The sequence below is a fragment of the Gorilla gorilla genome, chromosome 6 (genome assembly GCF_029281585.2).
Source record: "Gorilla gorilla gorilla isolate KB3781 chromosome 6, NHGRI_mGorGor1-v2.1_pri, whole genome shotgun sequence".
In the NCBI taxonomy this organism is placed as follows: Eukaryota; Metazoa; Chordata; class Mammalia; order Primates; family Hominidae; genus Gorilla; species Gorilla gorilla.
Genome location: NC_073230.2, coordinates 144,527,306 through 144,542,932, shown reverse-complemented (window position 1 = coordinate 144,542,932; position 15,627 = coordinate 144,527,306). Strand labels below are relative to the sequence as shown.

The window sequence follows — 15,627 nt, the reverse complement described above, 5'->3', positions numbered from 1 at the left end:
ACCGTGATTTTGGTGGGGATTACTATAGAATTATAGATTAGTTTGCAGGCTATCAGATTTTAACTTAAAGTAGTGATTTCAAGCTAACCTTTTAATCTAACAGTGGCTTTAGCCTAAGATGTTACCTAAAAATTTAAAACTCCCTATAATCTAAAAAGTTATATTATTTAACTTTTCAAAAAGTGTTTGTGATATGAAGGTCTATTTCTTCCCTTCTTTCTTCCTGTTTATTATAGGCTTTTTGTAGTATTACCATAGGAATACTTTTGTTTAATACGTGTTTCTCAGAAGTTTTCATTAGCATGTTATTACATAATTAGTTGTGTTGTTAAGGTCTATGGTTCTATGGCATCCGAGTTTTTCTGAGTTTTAGCCTATGTTTCTCTGTGTCAAGAGTTTGATGTTAACATGTAACTATAGATGATTGAAGTATCTTGTTTTCATTCGATTTGTTTTATAAATTGTGACAAACTTTAGAATAGTGTAATAGTCTTCTAGTTATGTGGCAATATTACTAGGTTTTAGGTCAAAGATGAGACAGTTAAGAGTGCTGTTTTACCTTATTTATTCCCCTAAAATGTGTTATGATTAGTGCTATAGGCTAGTACTAAATGTTTTATCGAGAAAAAAGGGAAGTTCTTTTTTATTTATGTTGAATCCAAAATATTAATGATGCCAGGCCTTTTGTTTTGGTATTCAAAAATTTTCAGAAATCCATTCTGAAAGCCATTTCAGGTTGATAACAGTAGTTGCTCAGTCAGTATTTTTCAAATTTTTTGACAGTGTGACTCTTAATTGTTGACTGTGCCATTTTTCCAGTAGTAAACAATGTATTTTGTTTCTTCTCATGCAGATCGTCAAAGTCCTACATTTTAGCTTTCAGTGCTGAACTTCCTTCTCCCTTAAATTATTATAAACTTTTGCTGCTGTTTAATAAACGTGAAGATGTCTCGCAGTCCTGATGCGAAGGAAGACCCTGTGGAGTGCCCTCTTTGCATGGAGCCCTTGGAGATAGATGATATCAACTTTTTCCCTTGCACCTGTGGCTACCAGATTTGCCGATTTTGTTGGCATCGAATTCGCACTGATGAAAATGGGCTTTGTCCTGCATGTAGAAAGGTAAATACTTCAAAATAACTTCACAGTGACTTGTTTTAATTGTATAGTTTTTTGCTGCCATGTATATGAGCAAGTGAATTTAAAAGACTGTGCAAACCTCACCTGATTATATTATTTTATTATGTGTATTATTTTAAGATATAATAAGGTGGAAAGAACACTGCACTGGGAGTCAGGGCCACGTCTTGGCTTTGTTTACTAGCTGTATGATCTTTGTAAAGTCATGTAACCTCTCTGATTGGCCTTTAGTTTGTTGTTGTTTTTATCCGAGGAGAAAGACATGGTCAGGGATGCTTACTGCCTAAGGAAATTAAGAATAGAGAGGTAATGGATTTGGATAGGGTTGCATGAAATTAGAAAAACATTTTATATTACATGTGGGAGGAAATTCACCTTAATTTTCTAGTACAAAATAGGAGAGAAAATGTTTACTAAAAAGAGTTAAAATGACAGAGAAATCCTCGTTCAGAAGATAATAAATGCTCATTTCTTGAGCCCTTACAGCAATTTTAGGCTGGTATTGATATTCCCATTTTACACTCAAGGAAACAGGAACTTAGATAACTTGTCCAGAGTCATCAACTTGTGAGTAGTAGGTAGGAGGTTTGGAATTCAAATATGTCTTTTGAGTCTATAGTCTGTTCTGAACTATTGTATTATTGAAAAGCCCCTCCTGGCCGGGCGCGGTGGCTCACGCCTGTAATCCCAGCACTTTGGGAGGCTGAGGTGGGCGGATCACAAGGTCAGGAGATCGAGACCATCTTGGCTAACACAGTGAAACCCTGTCTCTACTAAAGATACAAAAAATGAGGCAGGCGTGGTGGCGAGCGCCTATAGTCCCAGCTATTTGGGAGGCTGAGGCAGGAGAATGGCGTGAACCTGGGAGGCGGAGCTTGCAGTGAGCCGAGATCGTGCCACAGCACTCCAGCCTGGGCAACAGAGCGAGACTCCGTCTCAAAAAAAAAAAAAACGAAAAGAAAAGCCCCTCCTAACTCTAAAAATCTATTATTTTTAATATTCTATGGGTTTTATTGTTTTGATAAGCACCAGCGACACAATTACAGTATAGTGAATTAACTACTAGGATAGGTAGGACTGCCACATTTGTATTTTGAAGGACTTTATTTGTGACCTTAGGGATTAATGCAAATAACTGCCACTTTATTATGGAATTTGCCTTTTCTTTAATGTTTGTATAATTTAAACTTTATTTTCTAATTACCCATTTTAAAGACCTCTTGTGTTCATTACTATCAAATTTTGAGAAAGCTGAAATGTGTTTTAGATATCTAAAATTTAAAAAATAATCTATCTCTTAGTTTTCTTACCTGAGAATTTATAATAAATCTCAGAAGGCAATGCATTGTTTATTTATCATTAGATTTTTAAAATTAATCCAGTGTATATGTATATGTATTATATGAATAAAAAGTTAGGTCTATTTCAATGTTAATATAGTTTATACATTTATATAGTTACACATATATTGTATATGTAACATATATAATGTGTATATATAATTTGTATATATATAATATTTCATGTAGTTAATATAGTTTAAGAAATGTGAATGGAAAGGTAAACGAAAACCCTAACATTAGCTTTGGGAAAAATATGTATAAATTTTTGTTTATGGATTTTGAACATTTAGTTATATTTTAGAAATTGGTTCCCAGTCATTCCATAAGAAGACAATCATATTGAACTATTTCATCAGAAGTAATGACTTTCAGGATTGCCCAAGACTCTAAGGATTGTAAATTTGATTGGCTTCATGATGTTTATCTTTTTCTTTTCTTTTTTTTTTCCCTTTGGGATGTTATGAAGTCACCTTAAAAGGACCAGTTATTAAATTGTCATTAGAGAAAGATAAGTTATTTGGGGAAATTACAAAGAAAGTCATTTCAATCTTAAGAGATTACCTAAAATTACTTCAAGTCCTTAGAAAGTAAAAAAAGAAAAAAAAATAGAAGATTTTAAAGGTAAAAACAGTATAACTTTAGCAAAGCTTGATATGAATAAAAGGGTGTCCTGGGAATACCAGAAAGTGTGAGGAATCTCTGAAAGACAAGAAGGACATTGGAATCAATTTCAAGGAGGAAGCATTAGATCAGCTCAAGAGAAAACTGCTTTAAAAAAAAAGGAATGGGAGTGCTTCAGGATCCTAGGAAAAATATCAGTGTAGTTGGTCAAGTATGGTGTCAGAGCAGCCTTATAGGCCTACCCCCTTTTTTGTGCCATGTAGCAGAGACAGATGCCCTCTAATTAAAACAGTGATTATAAGTTTGAATCAGAGCCTTAAGGTTAATGGAAACATTCTGGAGGAACTAGGAGCTTCTATACCTAGCAGATTACCTGTCCAGCAATATGTCTTTGCTACAGTCACAAAGGAGAATCTTGCAGTAAACAGAAATAGCATTTATAGGCAGATTACCAGGATTCTCACATGTAAAGGTGTGCAAAAACAAAGAATTAACACAGATTTCAGGAAAACCAACATCATGAAAGAGAAGCACAAAATTCAGTAAATAGAAGATCCTAACACAGGAAACAAAACAGAAAGACATTTAAAACTATCATTGGTACCTTTCGGAAAGGAAAGAGGGAATGTCATATTCATGTAGAAAGATTATATTTCCTTATAAAAAGAACAAATTAGAGAGGTCTTGAAAAATCTTATAGATGGCCTGAAAAGCAAAATGGACACATTACAAGAGCAAATTGATAAATTGGAAGCTTGTGCTGAGTGGGTTTTTGTTGAAGAATATAATGCAACAAGAGAAAAAATAGAAAGCATGAAGGAAAAGCAGCATAGATCCACAGGTTCTAATCTCTGCTGAGAGCAGTCTCAAAGGAGTGAACTAAAAATGAGTAGGAAGAAATAATCAAAGAACTAATAGAAGAAAATTCCTCTTAGATTAGAAGGGCCCTGTGAGTGTGAAGCAAGCTGACTGAAAAAGATCAATGTTTGTTTATATAATTGTGAAATTTTAGAACATCTAGAATAGAGAAAACTCTAAAAGCTTGTGAGAGATAAATATTTAGAATACAAAAGAACAAGACTAAAATTAATACGAGTATTTTCATTTTACAATTATAGAAAATAAACTGAGAAATTTATTTTCCCAAATTTTGAGGGAACGTAACTTTGAAAGGAGAGCTCTCAATTTTATTAATATGTAAAGGCGTAATAAGACATTTTCACACATGCAAAGATTCATGAACTTTAGTATTCATGAACCACCATACAAACAGAGAGTTGAGGATGACTGCAGGGTTTTGACTGAACACCTGAAAGTAAAGAATGGCCATTAACTGAAATGGGGAAGACTGCACCAGGAATAGACATTTGAGAAGATCAGAAACTCAGTTTTAGACATGTTAAGTATGAGATTCCTATTAGAAATCTAAGTGGAGATATTGAGTAGACAGGTGAATGAATGTTCATGTCTGGATTTCAGGTGAGGTTCTGGTATGGAGATACAGATTTGGGTGTCAGTTAGCATATAGTGTGTTATTTATAACATCACGAGACTGGATAAGATCATGAATTGAAAAGATGAAAGATTGTCTAAGGATAAGCACCAAAACTTTCCAACAGTTACAGAAAAAAGAAATCCAGATTACAGAGGTCTAAGACAACCTCCCTTTAGGGTCTCCAAGTTACATCTTTAGCTGAGGTGGTTATTGTTATTAGGCCAGGAATAATTTTTTGGTTTCTTGTTGACTTAATCACATCTCCTAGAACCTCTTCTTGGTCTCCTGGTCACCAGACTTTGTAGTGCAGGCAGCAGAGAGTCATGGAGTCTGAATCCTGGCCTAGTCTTGCCAGAGAATCTGCTCAGCGCAGCGCAAGATAAATATTTGTGAAGTTGCCTGTGTCGGTTGGAGTCAAGCAAGTCTTTGGTCTCTGGAGGCCATCTACAGTGGTTGTGTTAACACAGAGGAAAACCACAATGTTGCTAGAGGCCTAGAGAGGGTCATGAAGCTACCATTTACATGTAACCCAGCCCTGCAGGCACAGGGTCTACAGAGGCCATGCTGTGAGGTGGTATATTGAGATGATCTGAAGAAACTTGGGACATGCAAGTAGGGAGCTAGTTGAATCAAGCTCCTGTTCTCAGTCTACAATATGAAACGTGCCTGTTTTGCAGAAAGTTTCTCTTAGCTTTAATATCTTTGAAAAGCAGAGACAGCCAGGTTTTAAAAACCAAGAGAGTTTAGTGTTCCTGTTTGGTCCTAGCTGCTAAACACAGGCACAGGCTACTTGGTTTTTTCTTAGACTGCTTTCATGTGTCCTTTTAGTGCAGCATTTCTGAGAAAGCTACTAGTGGAAACAGCAGATATGGGAATATAGGTGGTGCACTGATGTGGCATTCTGTATTGATTCCCATGGAAACCAGAGACTATATAAGGAAATGAGAAGTTCAACAGAAGTATTATTATTTTTATTTCAGAAATAATAGAAGATAATATATCTATGAAACAAAAACAGGATGGTGGTTTGGACATGGTGGCTCATGCTTGTAATCCCAACATTTTGGGAGGCTGAGGTGGGAGGATTGTTTGAGGTTAGGAGTTTGAGACCAGCCTGGGTAACATGGCGAGGCCTCATCTCTAATAACAATAAGAAAAATTAGCTGAGTGTGGTGGCACATGCTTGTAGTCCCAGCTACTCGGGAGGCTAAGGTGGGAGGATCGCTTGAACCCAGGAGGTTGAAGCTACAGTGAGCCATGTTCATGCCACTGCACTCCAGCCTGGGTGATAGAGCAAGATACTACCTCAAGAAAAAAAAAAAAAAAAAAAAAAACAACAGGATGATATAAAGAAGAATATTCAGTGAACAGTAACCATTGTCATTGAAAATTAAAATATAATAGCAAAAATAACTGAAGGAAGGCATTGGAAGATGAAGTTGAGAAGATCTTTTAGTGAAACAAAAAGCAAAAGAGATGAAATATTTGGGAGAAGAGATTAAGTTCATTTGAGGATCAATCAAGGACGTCAAATACCAAACAATTAAGTGCTCTAGGAAGAGATCAGTACTCTAGGACGAGATCACAGTGATACAGAGGGGAAGTAATCATCCAAGAATATGATCGAAGAATATTTCCCAGAATCAAAGAACATATTTTCAGATTGAAAGGGCCTATCAAGTGTCCAGCACAAACTTTTTTATTTGGAAATACCAGAATACCAAAGACAAAGAAGTTCTACAAGCTTCCACAGAGGAAAATGGCAGATCGCATGTAAAAGACAAGGAATCCGAATCGTTTCAGATTTCTCAATAGCAAGACTTCAAGCTAGAAGATACTTCTGAAGGAAATTAATTTTCATCTTTGGATTCCGTATCTGCTCAACTGTTAAGTGTGACGGTACACTAAAAGACATTTTCAGACCTGAGAGTCCTCAAAATTTTTTTACCTTCCATGCATTCTCTCCCAGGAATCTATTGGAGGATGTGCCCCACCAACATGAAGGAATAAAGAACAGAGAATCATGGGATAAAGGAAACAGGAGATCCAACACAGGAGAGAAGCCCCTGGGGAAAGGATGACAGCTGTGCCCAAGGTAAAGAGGGCAACCAGTCCAAAATGCAACACATCAGAGAACTGCAAGAGGGATTTGTAGAAAAAGATAAAATTAAAAGAATACTTGGTGTTCTAAAAGAGAAATGTCTTGTGAGACCATTTTGCCAGTTTGAAGAGATTTGATGGTTGAATTAGTAATGAACACCTAAAAATATAATCAGACAAAACAGATTAACTCTAGGGGAAACAAAAAGTTGTAGAGAAATGAAAAAGCAATCATATTATGCTGCAGTGGCTCACATGTGAGGTAGGGGTCATGATATATTTTTTTTCCTATGCTGATATTCTTGTTGCAGCATCGTTTGCAGAAAAGACTGTCCTTTCACTCTTGATTGGTTTTGAAATCTTTCCTGAAAGTCAATTGCCCATAAATGTATAAATCCAATACTAGCATCTGTATTCTGTCCATTGATGATTATATCTATCCATATGCTCATACCATACTGTCTTTATTATTGTAAGTTTTGAAACCTGGCGTGACAAGGTTTTCAACTTTGTTATTCTTTTTAGAATTTATTTTGGGTATTCTAAGTATTTAGCATTTGCACATAAATTTTTGAATCAGTTTGTGAGTTTCAACAAAAAGCCTACTGGGATTTTGATGGAGATTACATTAACTCTACAGTTAGATCATTTTGAGGAAAAATGACATCTTAAAAATGTTGACTCCTTTAGTTCATGAATAAGGTATATCTTTACATGTTTTAAAATTTCTTTAGCAATGTTTTATAGTTTTCAGTATACATAATAGTACAGCATGTTTTGTTATATTTATCCATATTTTATGTTTTTGAGCTATGGCCCATGATATTGTTTCTTTTTTTTTTTGAGATGGAGTTTCACTCCTGTCACCCAGGCTGGAGTGCAGTGGCGTGATCTCAGCTCACTGCATCCTCCACCTGCCGGGTTCAAGTGATTCTCCTGCCTCAGCCTCCGGAGTAGCTGGGACTACAGGTGCGTGCCACCACACCTGGCTAATTTTTTGTATTTTTAGTAGAGACAGGGTTTCACCATGTTAGCCAGGATGGTCTCAATCTCCTGACCTCGTGATCCACCCGCCTTGGCCTCCCAAAGTGTCAGGATTACAAGCGTGAGCCACCGCACCCAGCCCGATATTGTTTCTAAAATTTCATTTTCCAGTTGTTTATTGCTAATGTACCACCTTTGAATGTTGACCATGTATATCAAGAAGCCTTGTTAATTAAATAGGTTCCTTAGGATTTTCTACACAGGTGATTATGTGTTCTATGCAAAAAGACAGTTTTACTCTTTCCTTTCCAATCTCTGCTTTTTAAAATTTTTTTTAGAGACAAGGTCTTGCTCTTTCACCCAGGCTATGAAGTGCAGTGGCACAAATATGGCTCACTGCAGTCTAGAACTCCTGGGCTCAAACAGTACTTCTGTCTCAGCCTTCCCAGTAGGTGGGACTGACTATAGGCATGTGCCACCACGCCCAACTAATTGTTTAAAAAAATTTTTTGTAAAGGTCTCGCTGCGTTGCCCAGGCTGATCTTGAACTCCTGGCCTCAAGCATCCTTCCACCTCAGTCCCCTCCAAAATGCTGGGTTTATAGGCATGAGTCACTGCACCTGGCTCTGTGTTTTTAAATTCTTTTTCTTGCCTTAATTCTACTGGGTAACTCCTCTAGTGTTTAACGTTAAAAAGAAGTGATAAGAAAGATATCTTTGTTCCCAATCTTAGCAGGAAGGCATTAAGTATTACACCATTAAGTATGTTGCTGTGTGCATTTTTTGGTCTGGTCTTTATCAGGTCAAGGAAGTTTTCCTTTATTCCTAATTTGCTGAGAGATTTTATCATGAATGGTGTTGAATTTTGCCAAATACCTTTTTTGATACTATTGAGATGGTTATACTTTTTTCTCCTTTTATTCTGTTGAAACGGTAATTTATGTTTTTTGGTTTTTTTAAAGCGATAGGGTCTTGGTCTCTCACCCAGGGTGGAGTACAGTGTCCTCATTGTAGCTCACTGCAGCTTCAACCTCCTGGGCTCAAGCAATTCTCCTGCTTCAGCCTACCAAGTAGCTGGGACTACAGGTGTGCACCACCACACCTGAATAATTAAAAAAAATTTTTTGTCTTTGCAGAGACTGGGCTCGCTGTGTTGCCCAGGTTGGTCTTGAACTGCTGCCCTCAGGTGTTCCTCCTGCCTCAGCCTCCTAAAGTGTTGGGATTATAGGCACGAACCACTACGTCTGGCCTGTGTTAATTTTTGAATCACCTTTTCCTCTCAAAGATAAACCCCACTTGATTATAATGTATTACCCTTTTTATATTCAGTTTGCTAATATTTTCAGAAGATTTTTTTGTCTGTGTCATAAAGGGTATTTCTTTGTAGTTTTATATTGTTTTCAGTTTTGGTGTCAAAGGAATAAATCACATAAAATGAGTTGGGAAATGTTTCCTTATCTTCTGCCTTCTGAAAGAGTTTGCGTGTCATTGGTATTCTTTTTTTATTTCTTTTTCTAAATTCATGATTGGCATGGACTCTACTAGGTATCTTCGTTGGAAAGACACCTATGAAAACTAGCTAGCACAATATTCCTGTATGTAGACCTCTGGAATTCTTTTTGGACTAACTCCATCTTTGTGGTATTTTGCCCCCATAAATTTCAGTTGTCTCAGCCTCTTCTAATTTTTATCACTGTCTGTACCCTCCATTCATTATGACTCTTGGACCCAGTACCAGGATCTGGTAAGTACTGGAAGAGCAGAAAGCTGGGGTAGTTATGGTATTCATCGGTCTTATTTCTTTTTTCTCAGAGATCACAGTCCTGCTGTTCATTGCCTGTTTCTTCAGTGTCTGAAAATAGTTATTTCCTGTATTTTGTCTAGTTCTGCAGTTGTTTATGATGATAGGACTAGTCTGTTACTTTCATGGCTGGAAGTGGAAGTGTGTAAATAACATTTGCATTTTATAATAATGTGATCCTGAATATTGCCCTAACCAAAGTTATGGTAGAAATTAGAAAGTGGACTCGGGATGTTTGATGAGGGGAACTGACAGGGCTAAATCTTCAAGTTGCATAATGTGATGATATCTAAAACTGAGAAATCAAGAAGTAGCAATATGAATGTATTATTTAGAGAGATGGTAGTAAATGACAAACAATCATCTGAAAGAGTCAACATGATTATTTCTAGGAAGAGGCAACTGGTTGCAGAGGAGGAGGGAAAATGGGGGACTGCTCTTTTTCCTAACAAAACTTGTAGAACCAATTGACTAGAAGCATATTCAAGAAAAATATCAATGAAAGGAGGGAAAAATGATACAGTGGGCAAATGGAAATCATAGGAAAGAAGATATAATAGTACTGATATTAGTCATAATGAAATTCAAGATCAAACACATTTTAAAAGGGCAAACGTTCCACAAAGTCATGAATCTTTACTTAACAGTAGAACTTTGAAGTATATTGAGCCATTATAAACACCAGGAGAAAATGACATCCGTATTTATAATGGAGAGACTTCCCCTTCTGTATTTTAGAAATAGATGAAGTAGACAATGAAAAGAAAATGGAGAATTTGAATAACAGAATTAGCAAGATGTGTGTGTGTGTATAACTTTGTACAGATAAATTTGTCACAACGTTAAATACAAGAGCAGTGGTCAAAAAACAGGCCACAATGGAAAAATTAGCCAATTCCAAAAAGTAAATCTCCCTTGTGTATTTTAAAAATTTATCCTCCTTGGGAGACTTTTTGAATCTGTGGGCTGGTGAATTTCCTTAGTTCAAGATAAAAATTAAGCTATTATCTCTTCAGATACTACCTTTTTTCTCTTTCTTCTCCTCTGTGACTCTGATTAAATATTTTTCAGATTTTTTTCCACTGTCTTCTATGTCTCTTAATCTCTTTTCTGTATGTTCTTTCTCCTTCATACCTTAGTAAATGATTTATTCTGACCTGTCCTCTTATGCGAATAGTTTCTTTTGGATCCAATCTGCCACTAAATATGTCTGTTGAGTTTTTAACTATTGGTTTTGTGTTTTCCATACCTAGAAGTAATGTTTGCTCTTTTTTTTCTCTTGCTGTTATTTTAAAATAGATTATTATACCCTGTAGGTATTTTCAAGGTTATATATTTTTTAAACAGATAAGCATTATTTTTTAAAAACATCTTTGTCCAGTAATTCCAGTGGCTGAAGTCTGTGGGCTATGTTTCTGCTTATTGTTGCTCATGTTGTTGTATTTCTTTGTGTTTGGTTAATGTGGCTGCTTCCTTGTTATTGTCATTGAGAAAATTATTTGTAAGGTTCCCCAAGGACTAGTGTGGATTTGCTCCTCTCTAGAGAGGCTTCAATTTGGCTTCTGCTGGGTCCTGTAAGCATTGGCATTAGGGCTGCCATGTGCTTAAAGGTTTTTGGTCTAGCCAAGCAATATATCTCCATGCTGCAACTCTTCCCTAGGGTTGATTTCAACAATTTCTCCAGGATGATTTTCCCCTACCTACTTTTTCTTTTTTCTTACCTTAGTCTGACCTTTCTGTAGTTTGTTCTTACCCTGAGACTATCCTCTGGTTTGTAATTTGTTCTTATCCTGAGCCCACCGTTTGGAGGTGGGCTGTATCTCAGCTTATCATGGAACCTATCTTGCCAAAGACTACCATGGGCTGGTGTTGGGCTTTGAATGTTCTTTCTCCTTAGCTCTTTCTCTCCCTACCCCATTTATTGTTAATCAGATTTTCTGTTTAGCCTCTGAATTTTTACTTTCAACCAAAAATTGGCTTGGGATTTTTCCAGTATAGATTTTTAGGATGTTAGTAAGAAGAAAAAAAAAATTTTTATGTTGTATTTTTCATGGTTTTTTAGTAAAAGCGTTAATTAGCTCTCCATTACTGGAAACTAGAACCCTAAAAAAATAATATAATCAAATTAGATGTTAACAGCAAAAGAATTTTTTAAAAGTTCATTTACCTGTAATACATAAATTATGGTCTTCCATAACTCTTGGTTTAAAGAGATCAAAAAGAAAATTACAAATTATTCTGAATCAATACTTGGAACATGATTTCTGAATATCTGGCATGAGGCCAAAGTGGTATGTAGCAGAAAAGCTAAAGCTGTGAATACATTTATTAGAAAACAACAAAAATTAGAAAAAGAATGAGTACTATGACAGTGGAAGGGATCAGAAAAAGAAATCAGAAAAAGAATAAGCCCTGTGACAGTGGAAGGGAGTGAGTAAGCAGAATTTTGTGAAATAGGAAAAAAAAAAGTTTTTCAATAAAGATTAGAGCTGGTTCTCTGAAAAGACCAATGAAATAATTAAAGTCTTAGCAAGTTTAATAAAAAGTAAAGAGAAGACACATGTAAATAGCATTTGGAATAAAAGTGGAAACATAACTACACATATGGAAGAAATTAAGTAATTACACTAGAAACTGCAAACCATGTGAACTAGTAATTTGGCAGTTTATAACTATTAAAAATAGTGTTATATCTAAATACTTCTCCATAGGCAACCTATTTTGCATTAGTTTGATATGTAATACACAATAGTATGTTTAAAGAGAAATTTTCTGCTTGTAACTTTTCACTTGATGCTATATTCCTAGAAATTTAACATGTGTTTTAGTCAAAAAGTTGATCAGATATATTTTTCCTTTTTTTTTTGAGATGGAGTTTCACTCTTGTTCCCCAGGCTGGAGTACAGTGACGTGATCTCCGCTCACTGCAACCTCCATCTCCCGGGTTCAAGCGATTCTCCTGCCTCAGCCTCCTGAGTAGCTGGGATTACAGGCACCTGCCATCATGCCTGGCTCATTTTTGTATTTTTAGTAGAGACAGGGTTTCACCATGTTGGCCAGGCTGGTCTCAAACTCCTGACCTCAGGTGATCCACGTGTCTCGGCCTCCCAAAGTACTGGGATTACAGGCATGAGCCACTGCACCCAGCCTGTATTTTTCTTTCTTTCTTTCTTTTTTTTTTTTTTTTTTTTGAGACGGAGTCTTGCTCTGTCACCCAGGCTGGAGTGCAGTGGCACGATCTCGGCTCACTGCAAGTTCTGCCTCCTGGGTTCACGCCATTCTCCTGCTCCAGCCTTCCGAGTAGCTGGGACTACAGGTGCCCGCCACCACACCCAGCTAATTTTTTTAAATTTTTAGTAGAGATGGGGTTTCACCGTGTTAGCCAGGATGGTCTCGATCTCCTGACCTTGTGGTCCGCCTGCCTTGGCCTCCCAAAGTGCTGGGATTACAGGCGTGAGCCACCGTGCCCAGCCTTTGTATTTTTCTTTATATCCATTTTTAGTGCTAGTATTATTAGCTTTGTGAGTCTCACTGTCTGCAGTTATTCGGGTTTGGTTTCTTCATTTCCCCCCCTTTTTTTGAAATAGAGTCTTGCCTTGTCACCCAAGCTGGAGCACAGTGATGCCATTGTAGTTCATTGCAGCCTCGAACTCCTGTGCTCAAGCATCCCTCCTGCCTCAGCCTCCCAAGTAGCTGTGACTGTAGGTGCACACCACCATGCCTGGATAATTTTTTTTATTTTTTGTAGAGATGGGGGTCTCACTGTGTTGCTCAGGCTGTCTTGCAATCCTCCTACCTCACCCTCCCTAAGTGCTGGAATTACAGGTGTGAGCCACCACACCCAGCCCTCCCATCTTTATAGTCTACCTCTCATCCTTATTTTATCGTGTTAGTTTATTGATATTCTGACCTTGGGTTTGTGCAGTAGGTATATGGTGGTGTGTGTAGTGAAGGAATTGTAATGGAGGAGGAACTATTTTGGAATACATGCTTTTCCAATGTTTTAATACAACTTTTGGACAAGTTGAAGTTAATAAACCTTTTGATTATGCATTTGCTATTTGTGGTTAGCATATTTTATATTTTTCAGGTGTTAAGATTAAACAACTAGTATTTATAACTTCTTTTAAGGTACTGGAATAAGATATATTTGGAGGGTAAATTGTAGTAGAATACTCTGTCTCATGTTCTTCTGTGTTTGTATCTTTTGTATTATGTAGCAGTTATGTTCCAACAACGTTGACTTTGAAGCCTGATGGAAATATATTTCCATAGGAACAAAACTTGGAATAACATAGCAAAAAGACTAAGAGAACAATATAACTCAGTGTTATATGCTCAACGTGATGGTGCCTCAGTAATATACTTGATAAGAGTTGATATTGCAACCTGATTTTTCTTACTTGTCACTCTCCCTCAATTTTTTTGTGTTCATGTATTTTCAAATATTACATGACTTTGGCTAATGTTTAATCAGTATTTTATACAACCTCATAGAATGCTAACAAAGGAAACAGCTTGAGGGTGTTTGTCACATTCTGCCAGTTCTCAGAAAAATCTAAGTCCCAGAAAAGTTACATCATTGCTTCTTACGCTGTCTGTGATGAAGAACCAGATTTTTTCTTTTCTTTCTTTTCCCCTGTCTGTTGAAGACTGATATAGAGTGCTATTGTGCATGGCTAATATTTTGCTTGTGTCATATGTTCGACTACACTGAAAAATATCTTATTCTGCAGAGTCCACTGGTGATGGACCTGAATGTTGGGGTAGTGTCAGTTGCTCTGAGAGTTTCTGAACACTTATCTCAGTTTTTGTACTTTCCTTGTTATGGACTGGTAAAAGGCAGTGCATCAACTATACTTTGAAACAAAACTAGGAGCAATCCATGTGTTTGATCCATTCAGGCAGTGGAGCATCGGTGTTTTAGATGTCAGTGAAGAGCAACAGCTTTCAAATGAACTTGTTTGTTTTTTGTTTGTTTGTTTGTTTGTTTGTTTTTGAGAAGGAGTCTGGCTCTGTCGCCCAGGCTGGAGTGCAGTGGCACAATCTCAGCTCACTGGAACCTCCGCCTCACAGGTTCAAGCAGTTCTCCTGCCTCAGCTTCCCAAGTAGCTGGGATTACAGGCTCATGCTACCACACCCAGCTAATTTTTAAAAATATTTTTGGTAGAGACGTGGTTTTACCATGTTGGCCAGGCTGGTCTTGAACTCCTGACCTCGAGTGATCTACCCACCTCAGCCTCCCAAAGTGCTGGAATTACAGGCGTGAGCCACCACGCCTGGCCTCAAATGAACTTAATTGTAAACACTTCAAAAGGAACTACCCCAGGAATTCTGGGGTAGAAAACAGCTTTTCTAGGTGCAAATGAAAAATTTAAGTTATCTTATAGAAAAGTGTTTTAATTAGTTAATATATAGTTCACTTTTATATCTTTTTACATTTGTGCCTTTAGAGCTCCAAATAGCTTCAAGGGATTAAAATCATCCAGGCAGATAGATTAAGATTTGAAGGAGATAATTAATGTAGGTACAGAAAAGTAAGTGGAGAAGGAAGTTTTGAGAGGAAGGCATTATGAAAAAACTTAAATGTGGATGACTACGTAATTGATTGAGGAACTGAACTTACCTTAATAGATCTTTAACTGTTTGGTTCCTTAAATTAAAATGCAGGAAATAATTTATGTTTTAATAAAAAAGTGTGTGTGTGTGTGTGTGTGTGTTTTGTTTGTTTGTTTGTTTGTTTTGGTGGCTTTTAAAACACAGAAATGCTGAGTTTTCAATTCTGGAGAGTAGCTTTTGATGTTTGCTTGGTAAATATTTATTGAGCTTCTGAAATCATACTAAATTTATATTCGATCCTGGAGAAAGTCCTAAAATCATACCAAAATCAGGTAAATTACTAAGCAAGCTGCTTTGTATGCCTTCCACTCACAAATAAGTTGGAGTATGCCAAATAGGATCCACTAACTCAAAGATCCAGATTCTTAATGTGGGAATCAAGTGGTATGGGTGTTTACATCCTACCAAACTGTTAAGGATTAAGTCTGAATCTTTTTTGGGTCACCAGCTCTAATTCATTGATTATAAGGTAAACTATGAAGAGTATTAAGTTTCCTTAAAAAGCAGTAAGTTAAAATTGAAAGTGGG

The 15,627-nt window shown here is 36.7% G+C and overlaps 1 protein-coding gene across 8 annotated transcripts in view; it reads left to right on the top strand.

The window, feature by feature from the left end:
• The window catches only part of CNOT4 (CCR4-NOT transcription complex subunit 4), a 148,492-nt gene that overhangs the window by 70,971 nt on the left and 61,894 nt on the right, over positions 1-15,627 (top strand). For all 8 annotated transcript variants that reach the window (XR_010134768.1, XR_010134767.1, XM_031013074.2 and 5 more), the window contains exon 2: positions 854-1,119. Coding sequence is in view for 6 of the 8 variants with exons in the window: in XM_031013074.2 (XP_030868934.1) it covers positions 946-1,119 (174 nt within the window). In the remaining 2 variants the exon portion in view is untranslated. The remainder of the gene's footprint in view (positions 1-853; positions 1,120-15,627) is intronic.